The sequence below is a fragment of the Phoca vitulina genome, unplaced genomic scaffold (genome assembly GCF_004348235.1).
Source record: "Phoca vitulina isolate PV1807 unplaced genomic scaffold, GSC_HSeal_1.0 scaffold1, whole genome shotgun sequence".
NCBI lineage: Eukaryota > Metazoa > Chordata > Mammalia > Carnivora > Phocidae > Phoca > Phoca vitulina.
The window spans coordinates 97,234,004-97,258,454 of NW_022589704.1; the positions used below are offsets into that span (position 1 = coordinate 97,234,004).

General features: G+C 35.8%; 1 protein-coding gene across 9 annotated transcripts in view; it reads left to right on the forward strand.

The window, feature by feature from the left end:
- Positions 1 to 24,451, forward strand: part of DPP10 (dipeptidyl peptidase like 10) — a 1,381,541-nt gene that overhangs the window by 1,220,113 nt on the left and 136,977 nt on the right. For all 9 annotated transcript variants that reach the window (XM_032399013.1, XM_032398270.1, XM_032397511.1 and 6 more), the window contains 2 exons: positions 9,921 to 9,973; positions 10,074 to 10,155. In XM_032399013.1, the coding sequence (XP_032254904.1) occupies positions 9,921 to 9,973; positions 10,074 to 10,155 (135 nt within the window). The remainder of the gene's footprint in view (positions 1 to 9,920; positions 9,974 to 10,073; positions 10,156 to 24,451) is intronic.

The window sequence follows — 24,451 nt, forward strand, 5'->3', positions numbered from 1 at the left end:
GCACTCAGGCACCCCCGGTCTTTCTGTGACCCCGAGGGTCCTGAGACCACACTGTCCCACGAGGGTTCCACCCCCCACTTCGCTACCAGAGTGACGTCCCTCAGCGGAGCAGACTTCTAAAAGTTCCGATTTTGTGCTCCGCGGCTCTCTCACTTGCCAGAAGCGGCCCACGGAGGCCCCTCCCCCGCTGTCTATCCTCCCGAATATTGCCTCGGATTCACTTCTCCGCACGTCCTACCTTCCAGAAAGTGGTCGCTTTTCTGTTCAGAGAGTTGTTGCTATTCTTTTCTTCGATCTCCTGTTGAGTTTGTAGGTGTTCAGAATGGTTTGATCCCTATCCAGCTGAATTCCTGAGAGGAGACGAAATCCAGGTCTCCTACTCCTCCGCCATCTTGCTCCGCCCCTCCTTAGCCACCCTATGTCTTTTGATTGGAGCATTTAGCCCATTTACATTTAAAATAATTATTGGTAAGTATGTACTTATAGCTATTTTGTTAATTTGTTTAAGGTTGTTTTTGTAGTTCTCTGTTCCTTTCTTCTCTTGGACTTACTTTATGATTTGATAGCTTTCTTTTGCATTATGGTTGGGTTTCTTTCTCTTTATTTTTTGTAAGTCTATTTTAGGTTTTTAGTTTGTGGTTACTATGAGGTTCATACATATTGACTTATCTATATAGTAGACTATTTTAAACTGATCAAATGCATTCTAACAGCACTGCATTTTTACTTCCCCACCCTGTTTTTTAATGACATTGTATTTTACATCTTTTTCTTTTGTGTATCCCTTAACTATTAATTGTAGTTATAGACGATTTTAGTATTTTTGTCTTTTAACCTAAATACTAGCTTTTTTAAGTGGCCAATCCACAGCCTTTATTATATATTTACCTTTACCAGTGAGATTTTTTTCTTTCATATACTTTCCTATTTCTGGTTATGGCTTTTGTTTTTCAATTAAACAAGACCCTTTAACATGGCTTGTAAGGCTAGTTTAGTAGTGATAAACTCTAATTTTTTCTTTGCTGGAAAACTGTTATCTCTCCTTCAACTCTGAATGATAACCTTTCCAGGTAGAGTATTTCTGGTTGTAAGTTTGTTTTTCCTTTTAGCACTTTAAATATATCCTGTCACTCCCTTCTGGCCTGCAAAGTTCTGCTGAAAAATCAGCTTATAGTCTTACAGTGTTTCCCCTATATGTGATAATTTGTTTTACTCTTGCTGCCTTTTAGATTCTCTGTTACCTTGAGCTTTTGCCATTTTAATTATGTTATATCTTGGTGTGTATCTCTTTGGGTTCATTTTGTTTGACACTCTTTATCCTTCTTAGACCCGGATGTCTGTTTCTCTAGGTTAGGGAACTTTTCAGCCATTATTACTTGAAATTAGTTTACTGCCCCTTTCTCTCTTCTCTTTCTGGGATCCCTATAATGTCCTTTTGATGTTGTCCCTGAGATCCCTTAAAGTATTCTTATTTTTAAAAAATCTTTGTCCCTCCCTTCCTTCCTTCTTTTCTTCCTTTCTTCCTTCCTCTTTCTTTCTTTTCTTTTCTTTCTTTCTTTCTTTCTTTCTTTCTTTCTTTCTTTCTTTCTTTCTTTCTTTCTTTCTGTTCTGTTTGTGTGATTTCAACTATTCTGTCTCCCAGACCATTGATCCATTCTTCTGTATCATCTAACCTTTTGTTGCTTCCCCCTAGAGTCTTTTTCATTTCAGTTAGTATATTCTGTAGCTCTGGTTGGTTCTTTCTTATATTTTCTCTTTGTTGAAGTCCATCCTCATTGTGTTCTTCCATTTTTCTCCCGCTTTTGTTGAGCAGTGTTATGACCATTACTTTGAAGTCTTTATCAGGTAAATTACTAGTCTCTGTTTTATTAGTGTTTGTTTTGTTTTTTTGTTTCTTGTTTTTTTTCCTCCCCTGGGGTTTTATCTTATTCTTTTATTTGGGACCTATTCCTCTATCTCCTCATTTTGTTTGATTTTCCATGTTAAACAAACACATAAAAACATTCTGAATTAAGTGGTATAGCTACCTCTGCCAGTCTTGAAGGAGTGGCCTTGTGTCAGAGTATTCTTTTTTATGAACTGTGGATGCCTGGTGGCTTTGTCAGGCCAACTGGGGCTGAAGCAGGCACAGGCTGGGGGTGATCCCAAGATGTGTAGCACTGGGCTGCCTTGCTGAGATTGCTGGAGCTGGTATGTGCCAGGAACCCAAGGTGCACTGGAGCAGCCCTGGCAGGCCAGTTAGAGTGCCTGGACCCTACTCCTACCTGTGCTATCAAGGTCGAGAAGGAACATGAAAAATGGTGCTCGCCAGCACCTCTGACTCTAGAAAGATTTCCAGCAATTTCCTACCTGTGTGTCAGATGCTCTAAGGCTAGTAAATAGATTTTTTCTTTTTTTTTCACGTAGACTCTAGTTGCCCTTTCAACTACTGGGGTTTTTGTTTTTGTTTTGTTGTTTGTTTGTTTGCTTGTTTTTTGCTGTGCCCCAGGGCAGGGGAGAATCCATTCACAGACCCTTTAGTCATATCTCTCCCTACTGCAGGTATCACATCAGGGGGTGGGTTCCCTATCATTACTGTGTCTCTGTCTCTTCTACCCTTGTCTATGTGGTCTTTCTAGCATTTATAGTGCAGAAGCTGTTCAATCAGCCAGCAGTTCTTTGGAGAAATTGCTCTATATGTAGGTGTAGATTTGGGGTGTCTGTGGGAGGAGGTGAATTAAGGGTCTTCTTATGCTGTGTTGGACCCTCTGTTAGTAAGACTTTTATTTCAAGAAAGTAACATGCTGGGTGCCTGGGTGGCTCAGTCGTTAGGCGTAAGCCTTTGGCTCAGGTCATGATCCCGGGGTCCTGGGATTGAGTCCTGCATCGGGCTCCCTCCTTGGTGGGAGGCCTGCTTCTCCCTCTCCCACTCCCCCCTGCTTGTGTTCCTGCCCTCGCTATCTCTCTGTCAAATAAATAAATAAAATCTTAAAAAAAAAAAAAAAAGAAAGTAACATGTTGCCAATTGAAATAGGTTTGAGTTTTTCTTGCTTTATTCTCTTGGTATAACTGCATGTAATAACTACATAATTTCCATACAGTTTTTCCTCTCATTTTTGTAAAAAAACAGTTGGATATATCCTGCTTTCTGCATTTTTCTGATGAGCAGATTAAATATTTTAAATAAGTTGCTCAAGAAAACATAAATTAAGAATTGATACCATTGAAATGAAGAAATAACTTTTTCACCAAAGTTGCTGGCGAATGAATTGACCAGTTTTCTAAGTTACATACTTGGCTCACCTGTAAAATACCTGTATATGGAAAGATTGACTTTCATTCTTGCCTTTCTAGTTCTAGCACTACATGGAAACAAGGTTGAGTTTGTCTCTCACTCTGTCCTCTTGCAATATATTTATTTCTGCATTGACAAGACAGAGAGAAAACTAGTTTATACATGGTTAAATGATGTATAAATTTATTTCAGTACAAATTATTTCACCACTGTTAGTAATTGACCTTTAAATGCTATTCAGGTTATCAAACCAGATATTTTCAATGATGGTACATTGGAAATAGTTTAATGCCAACTGGTGTGAAAGTAGCTCATTTGCATTAATTAGTGTGGAAAGGTCTGGTACATGAAAATATTTTAATACAAAGAGTGGCATTGTCAATGAGGTTGGTACTTTAATCAGAAGTATATTATGGGGAAAGTTCCATGTCAAATAATTGAGCAACTTGGGTTATGGAGTATCATTGAGATGAAATTTGCATTATAGACATCTCATGAACTGAATTCTGAGATCAACTTGAAGGGGGTTTGTTTATGATGAGCAGTTAATTTATCTAACAGGGAATATATCAGAGAATGATTTATTCTGCTTACTCAAAGATCTCCTATTGTATAATAAAGTATATTCTCCTTGTGCTGGCTGTTGATAATATTTAGCCCAGTTAGATTATATTCTGGGCACAGCAGTCCTACCTGAAATTGGGAAATGATGCCCAGGTAATTTTTGGTGTGCTGTCTGCTTTTTAAACTCAAATCATCAGCCATCCATTTTCTTAAGTAAAATAAATGTATTAAATGGAAACATGTTTACCTGATACAATCTCTCATTAGATTTCTACTTACATACTATGCTGAAAGTATCATATTTCAATTCAGGGTGACTGTACTATTCAATTCAGAGTGAGTACATGATGAATGCTAAAATAGCCCAAATAATACCCTATTTTTCCAGATTGGAACACAACTATACCCCATTAAGGCAAGGAAAAATATAAATATTACTTTACTATGTATCTTGTGTGGTGATGGCATCATGATGCCTACAGGTGAACAGAATGACTAAATTGGTTTTGTGGCAAATAGTCTTTTTTTTTTTCTATTAGCAAGTTTATTTTTATTTGTTTTTTTATATAGGTTTTGGCATAAATAGAGCTGAATTAGAGCAACACCTAAACTTTTATCTTCTACACCAACATCTGTATTTCGTTTCACCATCTTGAGTATTTTACTACGTCTATGACTTACCATAATGGTGATACAATTAAAGAATCCTGCATAATTCTTTTTTGTGGTACCACATTAAAATAGTCTTCATGTATTTGGAATCTAAGATTTAGATTCCAATCTTGGTTTTACTAACTGTATATCCTGGATGATAATATCTGAAAGTTGATGATGAACATTGGATGAGAAAACAAATGACAGTAAATTAAAATACTGGTCAATAAATATTAATATACCTTTAATTTCCTCCCATATTTATTTTCCTTTTCAACCAATTCTTGTTCAGTATTCACAAAGCTTTTTCCATACAGAGTTTTATAAATGTTTCTGTAGCACTGCAGCTTGTAACTTTATGAAGTGTGTTTACTACATTAGAGTATCCTAATAGTCTAGTTCTTCACTGTGTAATATAGATAAAATTTTTCCAGCACCAGAGTCACTACTTACTCATTTTAAAAGGTATTCCATTATCCTAGAACAAACGTGGCATCATCGTAGCACTTACTTCCAAGAGAAACAAGTGCCCTCTTGCCTATATTGTCTTTTCTCTCACTGGCTTTCTTTCATAAATGCTGTTTACTCAGAGACTTGCTTCCTCGCATTTTAGTTTTCCTAACTGTTTGAGTCAATGGCAAATCCATAATCCTATTTTAAATAGTCTCCAGGCCATGAAAACGCATGCTATTTATACCATTTCGGCAGTTAAACTGCAGTGCGGAAAAAGCTTTGGCACCCTGAGATATAAACCTCTGGTTTAATCGTAAATTACGAGAGTGCCCTGTTCTTTTTTCTTGTAAGTGTAACTCTCCTTGACATGCATCTCCATAGTGTTAGGTAATAACTGATATTCCAAGAAAAACAAATGTGAAAAACAGCTAAAGGAGAAGGGGATTTACATTTTTAATCTGATCTTTCCAAAATGAAATCTCTCTTTACTGTGGTAATCACAATTAATTCATGCCTACTCCTGTCAATAAATCTTTGGATGATGGCTTAATAGGTCTTTCAGAAATGAATCTTTTGCAAAGCTGGAGCAGTGCTTCCTGTCCCAGTTCCCTGAAAGAGAATGTGCAAAAAGATTAAGTCACAATAATCAGACAGACGTGAGCTCAAATTATTGTTCTGTCTAGTACTTAAACTTTCAGTGCTTCCAGAGCCTATTATGTGAATTATGAATGATAGTATCCATTTCCTAAGGTGCATTTAAATGCTAAATAATATATTTAAAGCACTCAAGAGAGTCCGGTATATAGTATATGCTCAATTCAAAAACTGTTACTGTTATAGTTACAATCTTGAAACCAAAAAGAATAATTGCATCTTGGAAAAGCCTACAGATTTATAATCTGCAAATCCTAATTTAACCATGACGTGCAACAGAGTGCTCTAAACTAATGTAATGCTTCTTAACCTTGTCACCCTGACTGGATCAAGAGTTCCTTGGGGACAGGAATTACATTTATTATGGCTTTTGCATTTGGCAAGGTACTTAACTTATAAGCTTGCACATAATTAGTATTCAATGAATGTTTATATACTGACAGATAAAATATACTAATAAAAATGATCAACTGATATTCTTTTGTATTATATCCTATTTATTTAAAATATTTAAATTTAAATTTAAATTTAAAATATTTAAAATAATCTTTATTATCACAATCTTTTTTTAATTTAATTTTTTTAAAGATTTTATTTATTTATTTGACAGAGAGAGAGATAGCGAGAGCATGAACACAAGCAGGGGGAGTGGGAGAGGGAGAAGCAGGCTTCCCGCAGAGCAGGGAGCCCGATGCGGGGCTCGATCCCAGGACCCTGGGATCATGACCTGAGCCGAAGGCAGACGCTTAATGACTGAGCCACCCAGGCGCCCCACAATCTTTTTTTTTTTTTTTTTTTTAATAGTGTTTAATGCAGGGCTTGTGTCAAAGAAGTTGCTGAACAGGTATTTGATGAATGAACGGTGGTAGCTAGTTTTCATTTATAGAACATGAATGCAACCATTCCAGAGCACTTCTGTTTTTTTCTTGTGTCCAAGTTTTGGCAGGCCTTAAATATGCCTGCTTTTTTCTTCCCTCCAGTAATATATCATGCTATGTCTAAATTACCAGTACACTTGATCTTCATTATTTCTGGATTCCAGATTTCCAAATTCACCTGCTTTCTAAAATTTATTTGTAACCTCAAAACCAGTCCTCACTGTGCTTTCTTAGGCATTCCCAGACAGTGCAGAGCCGCAGAACATTTGAGTTGCCTGATCTTAGATACGCACTTTCCCAGCCAAGATCAAACGAGATGACACTCTGCCTCCTTATTTCAGCGATCATACCGTAAATTAGCATCCTTTTCATGGTCTTTTTAATGCTCTGTTTTTCTCATGTCTGTGCTTTTTGCTGCTGGGTTTGCTGTTTAAAATGCCCCCCAAGCAGAGTGCTGAAATGCTGTCTAGTGCGCTGCTGGGCTCAAGAGGTTGTGATGTGCTCTACGGGGAAAGCACACGTGTCAGATAAATTTTATTCAGCCATAAGTTATAATGCTGCTGGCCATGTGTTCAGTATTAGGGAATCAACAATATTAACTATTAAATACAGTGTCTTTACAAAGAAATACACATGAAACAAGGTTATGTACTGATGGGTTGATGAAAACGTTGCAACCACGGGGCGCCAGGGTGGCTCAGATGGTTAAGCGTCTGCCTTCAGCTCGGGTCATGATCCCAGGGTCCTGGGATCGAGCCCCCGCGTCGGGCTTCCTGCTCAGTGGGGAGACTGCTTCTCCCTCTCCCTCTCCCTCTCCTCCGCCTTGTGCTCTCTGGTTCTATCTCTCTGTCAAATAAATAAATAAAATCTTAAAAAAAAATACACATTACAACCAGACACAGGAACCTAACCCTGTATTTCTTCTAGGAGGCTATGGTTCGGTATTTGCTAATTCAGTGTTTACGATGACTTATAGAATAAAGCTACAGCAAATAATGAGAACCAATTACTCTACTCTTAGTCGTAAACCTTTAAGTAATCAGCCTCTTCTTGAGGTTCCCAAAGTAATGTAGAAATGATAGGGATGAGCTTGCATTGCCGGGTCTTATGAAGCTTTCTGTACCACCCAGTGCCTTTGGCATCATGAGATTTAATGATGGGACATTGCAAGGCCAGCTTCCAGGAGTAAGCTTTGATCAAGTTTTTACAGGGTATTTCTCAAGTTTGCCCCACTCCCACTACCTTTGCCATAACCATTCACACTCTGTAACAGGCAGGGGAGCATCATTTGCAGAGATGCGATGAATATGTGATTTCTGGCTGTGAAATGTTTTTCTCCCCAAGGATCTCATCAGATGTTCAGTTTGGCTCTCATTATGCAGCAGCCAATCATTACAGGAAAAGGACTGTTCCTAACCTTTGTGACTCCAATTTTATCCTCTCATCTTGAAATAAGACCTACCTAGCCAATGTAGAAGAGGAATCTAGGATAAAAGGAAGTGAAGAAATGATAATAATAATAGACATGCTATCCAAGGAGCGGGGGTAGGGAGGAGAGAGATTGAGAGAGAGAGAGAAAAATGCAGATTAACATAGTGAATTTAGACCAGGGCACCTTAATACAGGTGTTCAGTAAAGCTAAATACAATTCTCTTTGAAAAATCTCCTTTTTGAAATCTCTGTAACACTATGAAAACAAACAAAAGGAAACCTCCACCTCTAACCCTGTTCAGGATCCCTCCTACTCCATACTGGTTTTATTCTCTTGTGGGCATAGAGTGCTTTTTTTAATGATGGGAAATTATAAAACAAGAAGTATTTGAGATCTACTGGGAATAAGCACGCACATGCACGCACACACACGCACAGACACACACACACCAAAGATGAGCAGATTGAGAGGAAAGCTGTAAGCTAGGACTAAAGGGCTAGGTTCTAATTATCTGCAGATGGCAAACTCCTGGCTTTGTAAGATACGTGTAGAGGAGGTGAAACTCTGCAACTTGTTACTTCCACCTGCTCTGGGTTTGCACACAAGTCAAGATTAATTTCTTTATTGTGGTCTTCCACCTCAGTACATGAGCTAAGGGAAAAATGTTGTATTGGGCTAAGAACTATGAAGCGAAAAGTGGGTTTATATATCCCCCTCTCTGAAGTACCTCATTTGGAGGACATCATTTGGATTCCTTTGGATTCATTCATTAAGAAGAGCCAGCAACCTCTATAACAAGAATTCTAGAAAGAGAGCAAAATTCAGTTGTTATATCTGGTTTGTCTTGATTGTTTTGGCCTACTTTGACTAAAATAATAATGCACAGGAACTCTTTCTCTCAAGATGCATGTGAGCCTGGAATTCAGCTACAGTGTGTTAGGTAATTAACAGACAGGGTGAATAGACAGACTCCTTTTACCCATAACGTCATTGGCACATTTGTCTGCTTGGAAGATGAAGTGCTCACTTGGCAGTTTGCTTTGGCAACAGAACTTTCTGAGATGGGGAAAAAAATGTTTATAGAGGTAGTCACATTTCTTATCTTTTTGTCAGCTATAGTAGTAAATTCAAGGTTTAAAATTTGTAGTCAAATATGTAACTTTATAGAATACAGTCTGAATGCCAAAATAGACACCAGGAAAAATTATTTATGCTTCTACAACTCTATAGCAAAGGCAATCTTAGATTTGATAGTTATGTTAAAAGGAATAGGAGAATAAAGCTTCATTATAAAACACAATACTATAATAGTTGGAACAATTGCAATTTCCATGAAAAGAGAAAACACTAGTATTTCCTTACCAAATATGTGGCCAGTCGTGTGTAATTAAAGCTATTATTGCAGCAAGAAGAAATTACAAGTTGACTTCTAGGAAGTTTTAATTGACAGTATTATAATATTTGTGCAGTGTACATCCACTACAGGAATAAAAGAAGCTTTTATAATTGTGTGCTGAAAAAAGAAAGTATTGATGTAAGTTTTCCCCTTGGATGTCCTGGGGAGGGGAAAGGAGAAACAGAAAAAGTTCAGGATATAGAAGAGGAATTTGTCTAATGTGACTGAAGCATAGACTAGGTAAAGGGAAGTAGTGGATGGTAAAGCTGGAAAAGCATGTAGAACACAAAGTACCAATATCCTTGAACATCGATGAAGCAGCTCGAACTTTATTTTAAAGGCAATGAGGAATCATTTAGCATTTCGAATAAGACAGCAATATAATCACAATTATACTAAGAATAGAGTGGATTGAATAAATGGATTGAACTGACGGTCAGAACAGTCATGAAACTCCTGGAGTAAGGCTCAGAACTGTAATATTTCACATTTTGATTTCTCTCTAAAATCAGTTCTTGGATTTCCTGGATTTGATCGAGAATATGTCTACACATTAACATGGAGCTTTATTCCAAACTAGGGTCCATAACTCTTTTTTTTTTTTTTTAATTTCAGATTTTTCATTATTCGTATACTGCTTCGTATGTGATTTACAACATACACACTAGGTAAGTTCTTTGGTTTTCTGGTTTTCATGAGCAATTGTCCAACTAAATTGTTGGTGTAAATGTCAACTTGTTCATGTAAAAATATTTACCTTTTTTCAAGGGAAGTTTGGGAGTTAAATCCCCCAGAAGTAGAGGACTCCGTCTTGCAGTATGCGGCCTGGGGTGTCCAAGGGCAGCAGCTGGTAAGCACAGGCATTGGTCCTCACCAAGTGCTGTCAGTCACGGTCTTGTGGAAAATGTTTACAGAAGCCACTTCCTTGTCACATTAGCCTATTACACTTGATGTTTTCTATTTACCTTTACATCTTCTATCTAGTATTCCAATTTAAGAATATATCAAATAATACCAGTATCATTTTATCAATTAAAGAAAAAAAAAGAGCTTGTAGAATAATGTGTGATCAAACTGCTAGCTCATAATGAAACCTAGAAGAGATCCAAGAATACCGAGGTCTAGTTCTGTGGAATTTCCATTCCATACTGTTGTCAAGCTTACTTCTTCTTAAAGCATTGTTCAGGGTGGAAATTTAAGACAGTGGTTTACACTTGACAGTGGTCTCTTAGGGGAAGATTTCTTGTCATATTAGATTTTCAAATTATCACAGACTCAAAGGAGAATTACTGACGTATAAAAGCAGTTTGACCAACACCATATTCTTGTCCATGTCTCATGGTGAAAGTATAAAGACTTTAAGGGGATATTGCTCAGGAGGTGGTATTTCTTGTTTATATAGCACGTGAAAGCTCAAATATAGTACGCGCTGTTAAATTTATTTCTAAATTGCTTGAGTGTTTATACTCCTGCCAGTGACAGTGTGAGAGTTCCCTGTGTATACCATATTTTTACCGATACCGAGTTTTTCCAGACTACCATATTATTTCTTAGTAATGCATTATTGCTTCTTCCATTCCAATTTTTATATTTTCTGTTTTATTAAAATATTCTTGCAATGGATTATAGATTATAAATAGCATTTTGCCTTTATCTTTTGCATATTTAAAGAAATTTTATGACAGTGTACTTAGTTTAACTATATAGGACTATCTCTGGGTCCATTCCATTATAATATCCCTAAAAAGGGGAAGCAGAAGCTGCATAGGTTATGCTAGATATAGAGACACCAGGTTTGATTCAGGGAAGGCATGAATCAGTGTCTCCATGGACAGTGGTGAGTGGGCAGCAAGAAATGGGCAGGGGCTCTAGTCCTGCCTGTTTTACTCTGATGCTGTCAACAAGAGAGCTGCTCTGTTAGGCCAAAGGCAAATTCCAAACACCCTAACTTCCAGAAACCAGAAACCCTAGACAACTTCATGTTTGTGTCATTGGAGAGTCCTTAGGAAACTCTTTGAAACTTCCATTTGTTTTAAATAACTCTCATTCTCCAAGTCTTAGAGGAACCTACACCTGTGCCAGAATAAAACTTTGACACCCTCAAGGAAGTAGTACTAATTGCATGCGTTTTCTTTAATGATTCCTACTTGTTATTGATTACTTATTCTTTAATATAGTTGATAAAATAAAAAAAAAGACTGAAAATTTGTAAAAATCATAGATTCTCTCATGGGAGTCATTTTTCAGGTGCTTAAATCCTGGGTCCATTTCTTACTAGCTGTTGACCTTGAGAATATTACTCTCTGTCTGCCTTCCTCTCCTTATCTTATCTTATTATTGTGGCAATAATAACAGTACTTCACCAACAATGCTACTCTCGCGTTTAATGTATAAGCATAAAGCACTTGGGATAAAATCTGGCATACAGTATTTTAGAGGTGTTAACTTTTATTATTTTTTAAAAAGATTTTAAAAAATACCTTTGTCACTTGAAATTGAACTTGTCTGGGAGTTTTAGTTTCACTAGTTGTTTGGGGAATGAAGCCTAAGTTCTTTGTAATGGCGTATCCCAGAGTCCTTCAGGAAAGTTTTGGGATAAAGTCCGTATTTGTCAAGGTTATCTTTGGTGCACATGTAAGCATCAATTCAATATAAATTAAAGGACGAATCTCCACAAATGCTAATGGTCCATTTCATGTGAGTATGACAGGCTTTGTCAATATTTGAAGCCATCAGCAAACTCAGCAATATGATTTTATTAGAGACGAGTCATTACAATACTTTAATTAGTTTTGCATTAAATTAACTAAAGAGTCCTGTAGTGTTTATAAACTAAAGACAATTAATTTCTCATCCTTAATTCTCAGTTTCTAATTTCATTTGCTATAAAAGAAATCCCTGGCTCTACAGGAGAGAGGTAAGAGATTGACATAATTTATAGATAAGAGGGTCTGAATTAGAACTCACAGGGAGAATTTGCAGTAACAGTAGACACGGGAGAAGTCAATTTGAACGTGCCAAACTTTGTGGGGAAAAAGAAACAAGACTCTGATACAGTATGACATGCATTATTTAGAGCAAGTGGTGAGTAGACCACTTTATTTGTAGGAAATGTTTTATAAAAAGAAATAGTGGGTCCTAAAACAGGAAAAAATATCTTAATCATTTGACTGGAAAGGCTTCTGGTTTAAGAGGTTATGTCCTTTTACTTTTCAAAAATAACTTTGTCTTATAAAAGTTAAAATCACGTATTGTAGGACATTTTCAAAATTTGCATAAGTATATGAATTCATAGAAATTCATATGTAAAAAATAAAATATACTTATCTATAATGCTACCACAAGAATTTAAAGACTTTGAAAATCAGATGAACAGGTTTGAGCTTGAGCAGGGAAAAACATTTCACCGATTAGAACTTGAAATCTAGAATTCAAAAAGCCTCAGCTCAAGCCCAGATTCCTTTTGCATTTTGTGACATAAGGAAGATTGCCAGTTCTAAGGTTGAGCTTACTTATTATATTAAAAATGACAGAAAATCACAACCACTCACACTTTTGTCTGAAGTTTAAATAAGATAGGGCATGTGCCCAAGTCAAGATTCTCCAGAAAACAGAATCACTAGTGTGTGTATACACACACACACACACACACACACGTATATGGATATATGGATTCTCTCTAAAGGGAAGGAGGGTAAGAAAGAGATTTTATTTTATTTATTAATTTGTTTTTTTTTAAGATGTTATTTATTTATTTGAGAGAAAGAGAACACGAGCCGGGTGAGGAGGAGCAGAGGGAGAGAGAGAAACAGACCCCCGCCCCGCCCCGCCCCAAGCACAGAGCTGGATGCGGGGCTTGATCCCAGGACCCCGGGATCATGACCCAGTCCGAAGGCAGACGCTTAACAGACTGAGCCACATGAGGTTATGGAGCAGTCTGGTAGGCTGGAAACTCAGATAAGAGTTAATTTTATAATCTTGAGCTACAGTCCTGGGGCAGAAGTCCTTCAGGAAACCTGTTTTTGCTGGTAAAGCCTTCCACTGATTGGATAAGGACCCCTCACCTTATTCTTTTCTAAAAATCAACTAATTGTAAATGTTAATCACATCTACAAACTGCTTTCATAAAACATGTTTGACCAAGCAGTTGAACGCCATAATGCAGCCAAGTTAGCCCCTAAGATTAGCCATCACGACATAGTAACTGCTTAATGAATGGTACCTGTCAGGTTGACTTGTACTTGTCCTTCCCTAAGGTAACACACTGTGATTCAGTTGTATCATCTTTCACCTAAATATCCCTTCTTCAGTCGCTCGCCACCCAGCATCTGCAGAGGTGTGTGTTAAAAATGCAGATTCTGAACAGCTCCCATAGGTTATATAATGCCATTGATGTGACACACGAGATGGAGCTAAGGTGACACCTTATCTGGCTCCTGACACTCCACTGCAGAGCCGAAGCACAGACTTTTCTCTACATGGACCAAACTCTTTGCAATTTCCAGAGGGTAACATATTGCTCCTTCATGCCCCTGCATTGTTCCCCTTTGTGTACCAGGTCATTGTTTCCTTTCCATCCGAAGTCTTTGTCCAAAGACTAAAATACAAAATGCTAAAATATTCCTCTTCTCTGATAATTTTTCTCCAATATTTCTACAGGCTAAGTGAATTACTTACTTCTCAGGATTTGAACATTTTTCTATTTTATCTCAAATTATTTAATATTTTATTTATTTACATTGCTGTCTTCTACAGCTGACCTATGGTCATTTCCAGAGCAGACGGAATACAGAATATGATAAACATATGCCTTCTTCCCTCTCTGTCTCTCTGTCTGTCTGTCTTTCCTCCTCTTCCTCCTTCTTTTTTGTAAAACTCAATTTTAGCACAAGGCAAAATGTAAGTTTAATAAATATCTGGTTGCATTGAGCAATTAATGAAAGGCTGACGGCTGTTTGCATGGATGATCAGATACCACAGAGGGTTTTGAGGATGGCATGATGTGAAGAGAAGTCCTGCATGAAAGGACAGGTCTGGTGTTAGAGTTCATGTTAGACGGTAAGCAATTGAGTTTCCAGGCAAAGAGCTAGGTTGAGAGGCTATTGTTATAATCTGGAACTGAATTATAAATAATATATTTAAGAGATAAATACATCAACTGTTAAACTGAGATGTAAAATTTGATCACAGTCCAGCAACAAAAATTGTCTTATACTCATTAAAATACATTAAATTTTACAAATATTATATCAATGTATTTTTACACTTAGTATACAAGTATATTTCTAAATCTCATTCTAGACTACTAATTTTTTAAACCACTCTATTGAGAACAAATAAAGATTGATACATACAAATGGCTGTACTTTGCACTGGATACATACAAAAGAGTGTACATATTTTGGTGTAAGACTTGATGAGGTGGAGATAAGTATATACCTGTGAAACCATCATCACATTCAAGCCATACATATATCCATCACGTCCAAAAGTTTCCCATGGCCCTACTTATTTTTGTGTGTGATGAAAACACTTAACATGACAAAGACTTCTTCTTTGATATTGCTCATAAAATCACCAGACCCATCCTTCCAATGGCATAAAGCTTTAAAAATATCCAGTGTTTTACTTGTCACAATCTAGGCATTTGAAGAAATCACTTTTTCTGTATTTTATTACCTATATCATTGAAAAATGTAATATTTTAGGTAATTCTCGAAATACAAATACAAACTATCAAACCTTCCTATCACCTGCATTTTCACTATTACTAGAGATTTAATTTAAAATTACATTAAAATCTTAAGAGATTAGTGATGGTTCTGTGCCTCTAGGAAGTTTTCAATTTCTTTGATGTGTTTACATCTTCATTAGTGGAAATTTTGAACAATTTCATTGGCTTTTCCTGTAGGTCCTTAGTCCTTATTGGTTTAAAGGAGGTGTCATTGAAATCTCATGTTTCCTACTGAAAATCAAAATGTTCTTATTTCACATTCTATTCAGTACTCATTTTTTCAGTATAAAAGTAATTATTTTAATTATCATTAAGATATGTTTAGGAAATATGTAACAAACATACAAATAGAAGATATACACATGCATACACTCATACACACCACATATACATACACACACACAAACACATAAACACACACACACACACTGCTGCTGATGTCATGTACATTTTGGGATAGAAGTCTTGGGCCTAGAGTCCTAGCATACTCAAGGTGTCGTAGAAATAAAGAAAAAAGGACCAGTAAGAGTCAAGTTCTATTTCAAGTCAGGTCTTCACTGTAGTGTGCATGATGCTCATTTCTATATATTAATTGGTGCAGGGAAACTTCTAGGCAGTGAAACCAAAAAATTTATACCATTAACATCCTCAAGTATTTATTGCAATGACTGTTTCCCATTTAAATGAATTTTGAGCATCTTTTTTTACCTCATTCATCTTCATTAGTGGAGATAATTGAAAACAAATTACGTTTTTCATGTTATCTGTAACAAAATTTAATGTTCTTGTTTTTTGTTCCAGAAACTAAAAGCAGTCTCTCTTAACACATTTAGTAGTAGGCACACCTAAGGTCGAATAGGTCTCACTTCAAATTTGACATGAGGAAAGTTAATATCAAGAAGCTGATATAATTTCTTTACTCAATATTAGACTGGAAATAACCTAGTGAACCGTAATAGGATAACTGTTTGGATTTAACAAAAACAACAATAAAACACCCTTAAATTGTCCCAAACATTTTTGACTGGATTTGTAATGTATTCAGGTATATATTTACATCAATATATTGTATACATAAGTGTGACAGGAAATACATTCTCATACAAGTAAAATATTATAACAGTACAGGTGTATGTACAGAAAAGGAAAAATATACATATACAATTAAAATATATACTATAAAAGAAAATTAATTTTCCTTGCTGTGAAAATTACCTACATATCAGTTATGCACTCCTATAGACCTCTAGTGTCTGATAATTATTTAAATAGCATTTTTATGATTTTCCTATCTAAATTCAGAGATCTTTCAAAAGAAATAGAAAATGCAGTTCTGGGGCACCTCAGTGGCTCAGTTGGTTAAGCGTCTAATTCTTGATTTCAGCTCAGGTCTTGATCTCAGGGTCATGAGAAAAATAAAAAGAAAAAAAATACAGTTCTGTATTTTCTTGAGGAAAAAAAAAGAAAATACAGTTCTGATCCTTTGTAAGCACACATTTCCTCTAGTTAAGCATTGAATATTTCAATATAAGGAGAAACTGAGCAACTTGCATACTGTTAGATGTACCCACATTGCTTTTAAGCTGTTTGCACTGGCCTTATTAGAAGTCACTTGATAAATATATGTTGACTTGGCCTTGGCCTAGGACTGTGAACCCTCTCAAGGTAGGTGTTCAAATTCTGTAATCCTCATAGCATGTATAACTGTATACTGAGCTATGGAGATAGCAGGCATGGATTTTCCACTGAAAATAATAGAAGGGAAGTTGCTGAGGGAAGATGTTGCACCCTTTGTCAGCATGTGAAAATAGAAGTTATTTAAATGTTGACAGTTTCTAGTTCAGGGCAGCTCTAGAGATTTAGAGAGTAAGGAGAAATATTGCCAGGCTTATATGAAAAAAAGAAAAAAAGAAAAGAAAAGAAAAGCATCTGTCTACTAAATGCTATTTGAGATAACCTTTGCCTATGTTACATTTTTAATGTTTTATTCCACATTCAGAAGAACCAAACGGAAATCAATACTTTATCATAAAAAGTGCCAGTACTGGGGCGCCTGGGTGGCTCAGTTGGTTAAGCGACTGCCTTTGACTCAGGTCATGATCCTGGAGTCCCAGGATCAAGTCCCGCAGCGCATTGGGCTCCCTGCTCAGCAGGGAGTCTGCTTCTCCCTTTGACCCTCCCCTCTCTCATGCTCTCTGTCTCTCTCTCAAATAAATAAATAAAATCTTGGGGCGCCTGGGTGGCTCAGTCGTTAAGCATCTGCCTTCAGCTCAGGTCATGATCCCAGGGTCCTGGGATCGAGCCCCACATCAGGCTCCCTGCTCAGCCAGGAGCCTGCTTCTCCCTCTCCCACTCCCCCTGCTTGTGTTCCCTCTCTCGCTGTCTCTCTCTCTCTGTGTCAAATAAATAAATAAATAAGAATTTAAAAAAATAATAATAAATAAATAAAATCTTTAAAAAAAGTAGCAGTATTAATATTGGGACATCTGAAATTTACTTATTTCTTTTGGGGGAGAGGGGTTGTCTTTATCCCTATTTAAAGTGTTTCCCCTGGTTTATCCAGCATGAGTTATAAAATGTTATAGAGATTCTGACTATGTGTTATGAATATACGAGTCACTAGGGGTATAAAAGGCAGTCTCTGTATTCCAGGAATTTACAGAAAATAGAGCTGAAGGTGGGGATACCCACCTCTTGAAACACCTGAAACCGGAGGGTCCTAACACAGACTTCATCTTGCAAAGGCGGGGGTTGGGGGGGGGGCACTCTCCAACGTGATAGGGCAATTTCCTGGAGGAAATGATCTGAAAGCTGAGTTTTGAAGTTCCGCTTGACCTCTGAACAACAACACAGAGGTTAGGGGTGCCAACCCCACACACAGTCAAAAATCCAGTTGTAACTTTTGACTTCCCCCAAACAACACTGATAGCCTCCTGTTGACCAGAAGCCTCATCAATTAACACATATATTGTATGTTATATGCATTATGTACTATATTCTTACAATAAAGTAAGCTAAAGAAAACAAAATGTTGCTGAGAAAATTATAAGGAAGAGAAAATATATTTATAGTACTGTATTGTATTTGTCGAAAAAAATCCACATGTAAGTGGGTCCACGTAATTCAGACCCATGTCACTCAAGGGTCAACTGTACATAGCAGGACCTTTATTTGAAAGCATTCCTCTAGACTATAAGGAAGTTCTCTATATGAAAAGAAATAGAATAGATGCATATGACATCACATGCTTTAATTCATTTGTTTATATTTTTAATAACAAAAAACTATGACTTGATATTGCTGACAAATGTGAAAAGATAAAAATGAATCAAATAGCCAGAAATATAAAATATGTCAGCAGATTTGTACCAGAAAGAACCATTGTTTGTTTCCTAGTTCTAATAAGAAATCACTAGATTTCCCTTATCTTTAAACAGTTTTGAGTTATTTAGCAATAATGAGGTAAATGCAACAACCATATCTTTTTTTCCCTGTTTTCCCATAGAAATAGCAATTTTGCTGGCAGTTCTTTTCTCAAGCTGCTCCTAACATTAAATTAAATAATAAATTGTGTAGTAAGAACCGTGGAGGCTCCATGGCTGGAGATTTTTTAAATATAAATCTAGGTCACGCACAATCCAATGTACTGAACACTTTGGACAGTTACTGCTAAGAAACCATTTGAATGGAATAACAATGTAGATGATAATCACTGAAATGTCCTAGTTTCTGTTTCATTGCAACTAAGGTTCGGCATATCTCTTATTATTACTCTGAATGTACAGGGTTCTCCTACAGTGATGTCAAGTCATATTCCATCAGTGGTCTAAATAGAAACTTTAAAAATAAAATTATAATAGTGTTATTGTAAGATGTGAGCCATCCTACACAACCCCTGAGGTAAAGAGATCCCAATTATGGAAAGTTTAGTATTCTAGTGACTTACTTTGTTTTATTAAATGGCATGAAGAGAACTCTCTGAGGGGAACTGATGTCTGCATTAATGGCAAAATTCTTCTTGTCAGAAATAACTTCAGACATCCATTAAATGGTGCATAGAGGAGCTCTCCCCTTGTTCTCCTTAAAAACAACAAAGGAAATGAAAATGTGAAAAGAAACTCTATCTTTTATGATACTATTAATCAACCACAGCCTAAACTGTAATCTCTAAGGATCATAAAGTAATAATTCCCTAGAGACATAAAAAAAGATTGAAAGCAAATATATACTTAACCACATTTTTGGAAACATAGAGAAATGGACAAATTGACAATTTTAGCTGGTAATTTTGACACTTGTCTTATGGTAAAATATAGAACAAGTAGATAGAACATCAAAAAGGATATAAAATATTGGATCAACACACTCAACCAACATGATGTCTTTGACGTTTACAGAACGCTGTACCCAGCAATTACAGAATACACGGCATATACAAGTGCACACGCTGGGCCATGAACCAAATCTCAGTAAGTAGAACAGAATGGGAATCACACAGAGCATGTTTCTGGACCACAAAAGAATTAAATTGGAAATAAACAAACAAAGATCACACACACACAGACACACATTTTTATTGGACTAAGAATATATCCAGAAGAAGTATTGTATTATATGCGATTCCAAATGTAAAATCCATCCTGAAGATATATTACATATGTGCCTAAGGGCATATAAAAAGAAAATTCATTGGGACATTATTTATAATTTAAAAAGCAAAATAAAAGACTAGAAACAATTTAAGTCCTCATTATTAGACTAGTAAAATGAATTAGGGTGCATAAAATATAAAATATTAAGAAGTCATTAAAATTACTATGATCCTTCTGCATATGCAGATATGCAATGCCATCCAGCAATAAAACCCCTTATGACTAATCAGTATGCTCTCATTATTATAATAAACAAAACAACTATTTTATATCATTTATACTTTTATATTATATTTTATGTTATTTATATATATATATAAAAAGACACTGTTAGGAGTGGTTGTCCCCTGGGAGAAAAATGGAGTTTGAGAGTGACATTTTATATCATTTAATTTAATATTTTTTCAGAACATCTCTTATATTTTAAATGAAATATATTTTAAAAATTATAAATGACAAAGTTTTAAAGACAAAAGTGATTACTTTTAACACACCATGTAGAAACTAAGGCACCTCAGGGACTTTCAAAATAGAGAAAAAGATGACAAGTTACGTGTGTGTGTGTGTGTGTGTGTGTAAAGATAAAGTGGATAAGCAGGATTATATATATTTTGTACTCTGAAGTACATATTAGCAATGATCATATAGAATGGCGTGAGGTTTTATCTCTGCTACGAATATGAAACATAATTGGGAACAAAGTAGCAAGGGAATAGATTAAAGTAAAAATAATTACTGGTTTAGAATAGCAGGATAGTAGGTAATTTAGTCTTTAAAATATATTTGATATTATGTTGTTTTATTGTTAGAAGAGGAATTATAGTTTGAGAACGAACAAGGGACATAAAGAATTACATATTTAAAGTTGAATAAAAGAACCATGGCTTGGTTCTTCAGTTTTACTTGTTAGGAGAAAAATGTGCTAAAGTTGGAGAGGAATGGTAAAAGATTTTGGTCAGTATCATGATTTTTTTCTAATGTGCTCTGATATGAACAGTAGAATGAAGAAAATTATATATAAAATCATGTTTTATATATATTATATATAAAATTTGATACTCAAGTCCTTATCTATTCAAAATTATGCTAGTAATTACGTTGTGTGTCCCAGAACTAAACTAGAACAAGGGGATGAATCATTAAGTGTGGCTGTTCATTAGAGGGTAAAAAAGCTTTTTCACTAACTTCTTTGACTTCTGTTTATGTTACCCCAATTCAGTGTCTTCCAAAAGAACCCTCTTAGAGAATTTACATCATTTTCTGTTTCTGTTTTTTTTTTTTTCGAACCAATTTTTTTGTCTCTAAAAAAGCCCTATCTTGTCCCCAGAAAAATAATGACATATATCTAGTGGCATATCAGATCTTTAAGTGATGCTTTGAACTAGAGTTGTCCTCAAATGTAAACCACTATCACTTTTTTGAAATTCTGTGCATTTGCCCAATACCAAGAGATTCAGTGTGAAAAGGAAAAAGAAATGTATTATACCAGGAATATGATAAATTTTATACTGGAAAATAACCTTCCATTTCCAGAGCATTCTCCAATTAAAAGAACTTTGACTAAGTTGAATAAATGATTTCTCAACTCAGATATGCAAGAGTGAGCTGTTAACAAAACAAGCCTCATGTGAATTCAGCTATAAACTCTAGACAAAACATTAAACAAAACAAAACAAAACTACCGAAGGATTCTGGAGACTGAGCAAAACCATGCAAATTTGGGAAGGAGGTAAAAATTCATGGTAAAGTGAACAGCAAGGTGTGAGTCCTCCATCTTGTTTGTTTTCTTTAGGGTTTTATCTTAAAAGCAGCTGTATTTGAGGCAGAGGTGGATATGTGGGGAGCTGACTCTGAAAGGAAAACCCACTATCTTCAGACAGGAGCCCAAGGAAGAGCCCTTGGCTGACCATGACTAATGACTAATGACCATGACCAAAACATCTAAAATAAAAAAGCAACTAAATGGGACTTGGAGCAGAATGGAAATGACAATGCAGTCAGTTGACATACAGATCAATACATATCATTCTATCTGAAAAAATAGTGAGAAGATTAAAAAAAGAAAAAAAATAGAGCCCCAGGGACCAGAAAGAAAATTACAAAAATTTTAACATTATGGTAACTGGGATTTTAAAAGGAGAGGAGAGAGTAAAACAGGAAAAATCTTTGAAGAAATGATAGCCAGATATTCTAAAATTATTAAAAGACAAAAATGTACATAGTCAAGATGTTCAGTGACCACACTCCCCCAAGGAAAAACAATAAATTCCAAGAGAACCACTCCTGGGCACATATTAGTCAAACTGTTGAAAACTAAAGATAAAGAGAAAATGTGGAAGCCGCCAGAGAAGCACCAGGACAAATTAGATACAAAGCGATGGCAATTAGAATGCCTGCAGACTTCTTGTCAGAAACCATGGAGAACGGAGGTAAAATAAAGACAATTTCAGATTTAAAAAATAAAATAAGGGAATTTGTCTTCACCTGACCTATGCTACAAAAAATGTTCTCAAGTCTGAAGAAAAAGAATACCAGAGGAAATCAGATCTTAGGAATGAAAGAACAGTGGAAATGTTACATGTATGGGTAAGCATGAAGCACTAAATTATGTCTTCTGTATAAAACATGCTACCATTAAAAGCAAAAAATGGCCATAAGGCTTTGAGGGTATATAACGTATGTATGTGTGAGACTCTTGACAACCATAGCAATGAAAATGGTGGGAAAGTAAGAAACTGTACATTTACAACATTCCTATATTTTTCATGAGCTTATTAACTTCCATAATGATAACTTATAAAAGGCACTTCAAGTTGTTAGTTGACTAATAAAAATCCAATTGGTAACTTTAGAACTTAAGGGTATGTGATGATTTATTTCCATCAGTCAAACAATAGGTGGAATCATGCATTCATAAACAACATTCCTTTTTTGTTAACATTTTTGTTCCTAGTATATTTGAAAAATTGAAACAAGTCATTTTGAAAGTGCCTCTTGAATGATCAGTGATTTATAACTGTTTCAACTTGTTCCTATAACATGTAAACCGTTGAGGTTTTTGTCCTTGGTCTTATTTCCAAAACTTAGGATGAATTCTCTTGGTAGCTAATCTAGTTTTAATCATATAGTTAATGAAATATTTCAGTTTTCCTGGTAGCATGTATTACTCCCAAAGATCATGACCTTCAAAAATTTAGTGAGTAAAATGTGGGAAATATTTCCTGTAAAAAAAAAAATAATAAGCACTTGAGTTTTGAAAGAATAGGAAGTGTGTTTTTAGAATCTGCTTTGTGTCAGTCACTCTAGAGAACTGGTTGGAATGAAACTCACAAACTGCTGAGACTGTAAAATACAGAAGCAGAAGGTGATAAGTCAAGAAATACTCTGAACAAAACTGTAATGGATATAGCACAGTAACATGCAGATAAGGCTTGTTAACTGCATCTCTTTTTAAAGGGGGGTAAATAATGGGTTTGTGTTCTTGAAATCATGGTTTCTTGATTGGGGTTTGGAAGTGATGTGTGTGTATTTACAGGAAGTAAAAAGAGACTTTACAAAACAAAGAAAGTTATTTGCAAAGACATTTGGGGAAGATTTGACATATTTCCTCTGGAAGTTTGGCTTGTTATATCAGAGAATCTAAAAGATGGTAAGAATGAGGGTTGTGCTAGGGTAGAATGGGGTTGGCTCGGTTGATCTGGAATACTGTGGTGGCTATATTTTTGATGGGATTGTAAATTGAGAGTCACTCTGGATTCTTAATGCATCTCAAATGGAGTTTAAGTGACTCTAGCGGGTGTAGGTAGAGTTGGATGGAGTCCACTGAGGTGACTGTCTCCTAAGAAAGTTTTGAAATGCTAACCCATTACAATTGTGGGTATGGAAAAAAAAAAGCTGCATAGTTTTATAAATAGTATGGATAAGATTTATTTTTGTGGATTTTTTTTAAACCATGGGCATGTGAGGGGACCCAGAAGATAAGAAAGATCAGAGCTAACTTCTCATGCATGACTTGAAAGGCGTAAGAAAATGGTGGATCCAAGAGGAAAACAATGGGAAGCTGATAAGTGAAGCGTGTCTGGGAATGAGGCTTCCCTGTTAAGTATCATGTGGTTGAGTAGTTAGGCGCTTAAAGTAAGGGTAATGTATAAATATGAATTAGTTGGTTTGGGAGATCCTCACCCATGTTTTTAAAGAAACAATGAAAATGTTGCTCTAAATTGATCACATTAATTCCAGTCAATCCTTAACATTTAATTTCTTCAGGATGAATCTGGTTTGTGATTGCTACTGAACTTTGCTGACATAGAGTTGACCCACATCTTAGAGAAGTGCTATGCAATTTGAAAGCTGTGAAAATAATTGGTCCTTAAGGATGTAAATAATGATCCAAATACCAGTTCATTTTTATTTAAGAAATAGGACCTGTTTTAAAGTGCGTTTTTAAAATTTTCCCTTAGAATATTTGGCCTACAAGATGTTCTGATTAAAAAAAAAAGTCATGGTCAAATACATTTAAGAAATGCAACATGATGTCATGAATCTCAATGATTCATAATGGGATTAACAAAAGATTTGAAGAATGCCAAATTTAAAAGAAATGAAAGAAAATAAGAGAGGGAGGGAGGGAAGAAGAGGGAGGGAGGGAGGGAGGGAGAGGGAGGAAGGAAGGAAAGAAGGAAGGAAGAAAGGAAGGAAGGAAGAAAGGAAGGAAGGAAGGAAGGAAGGAAGGAAGGAAGGAAGGAAGGAAGGAAGGAAGG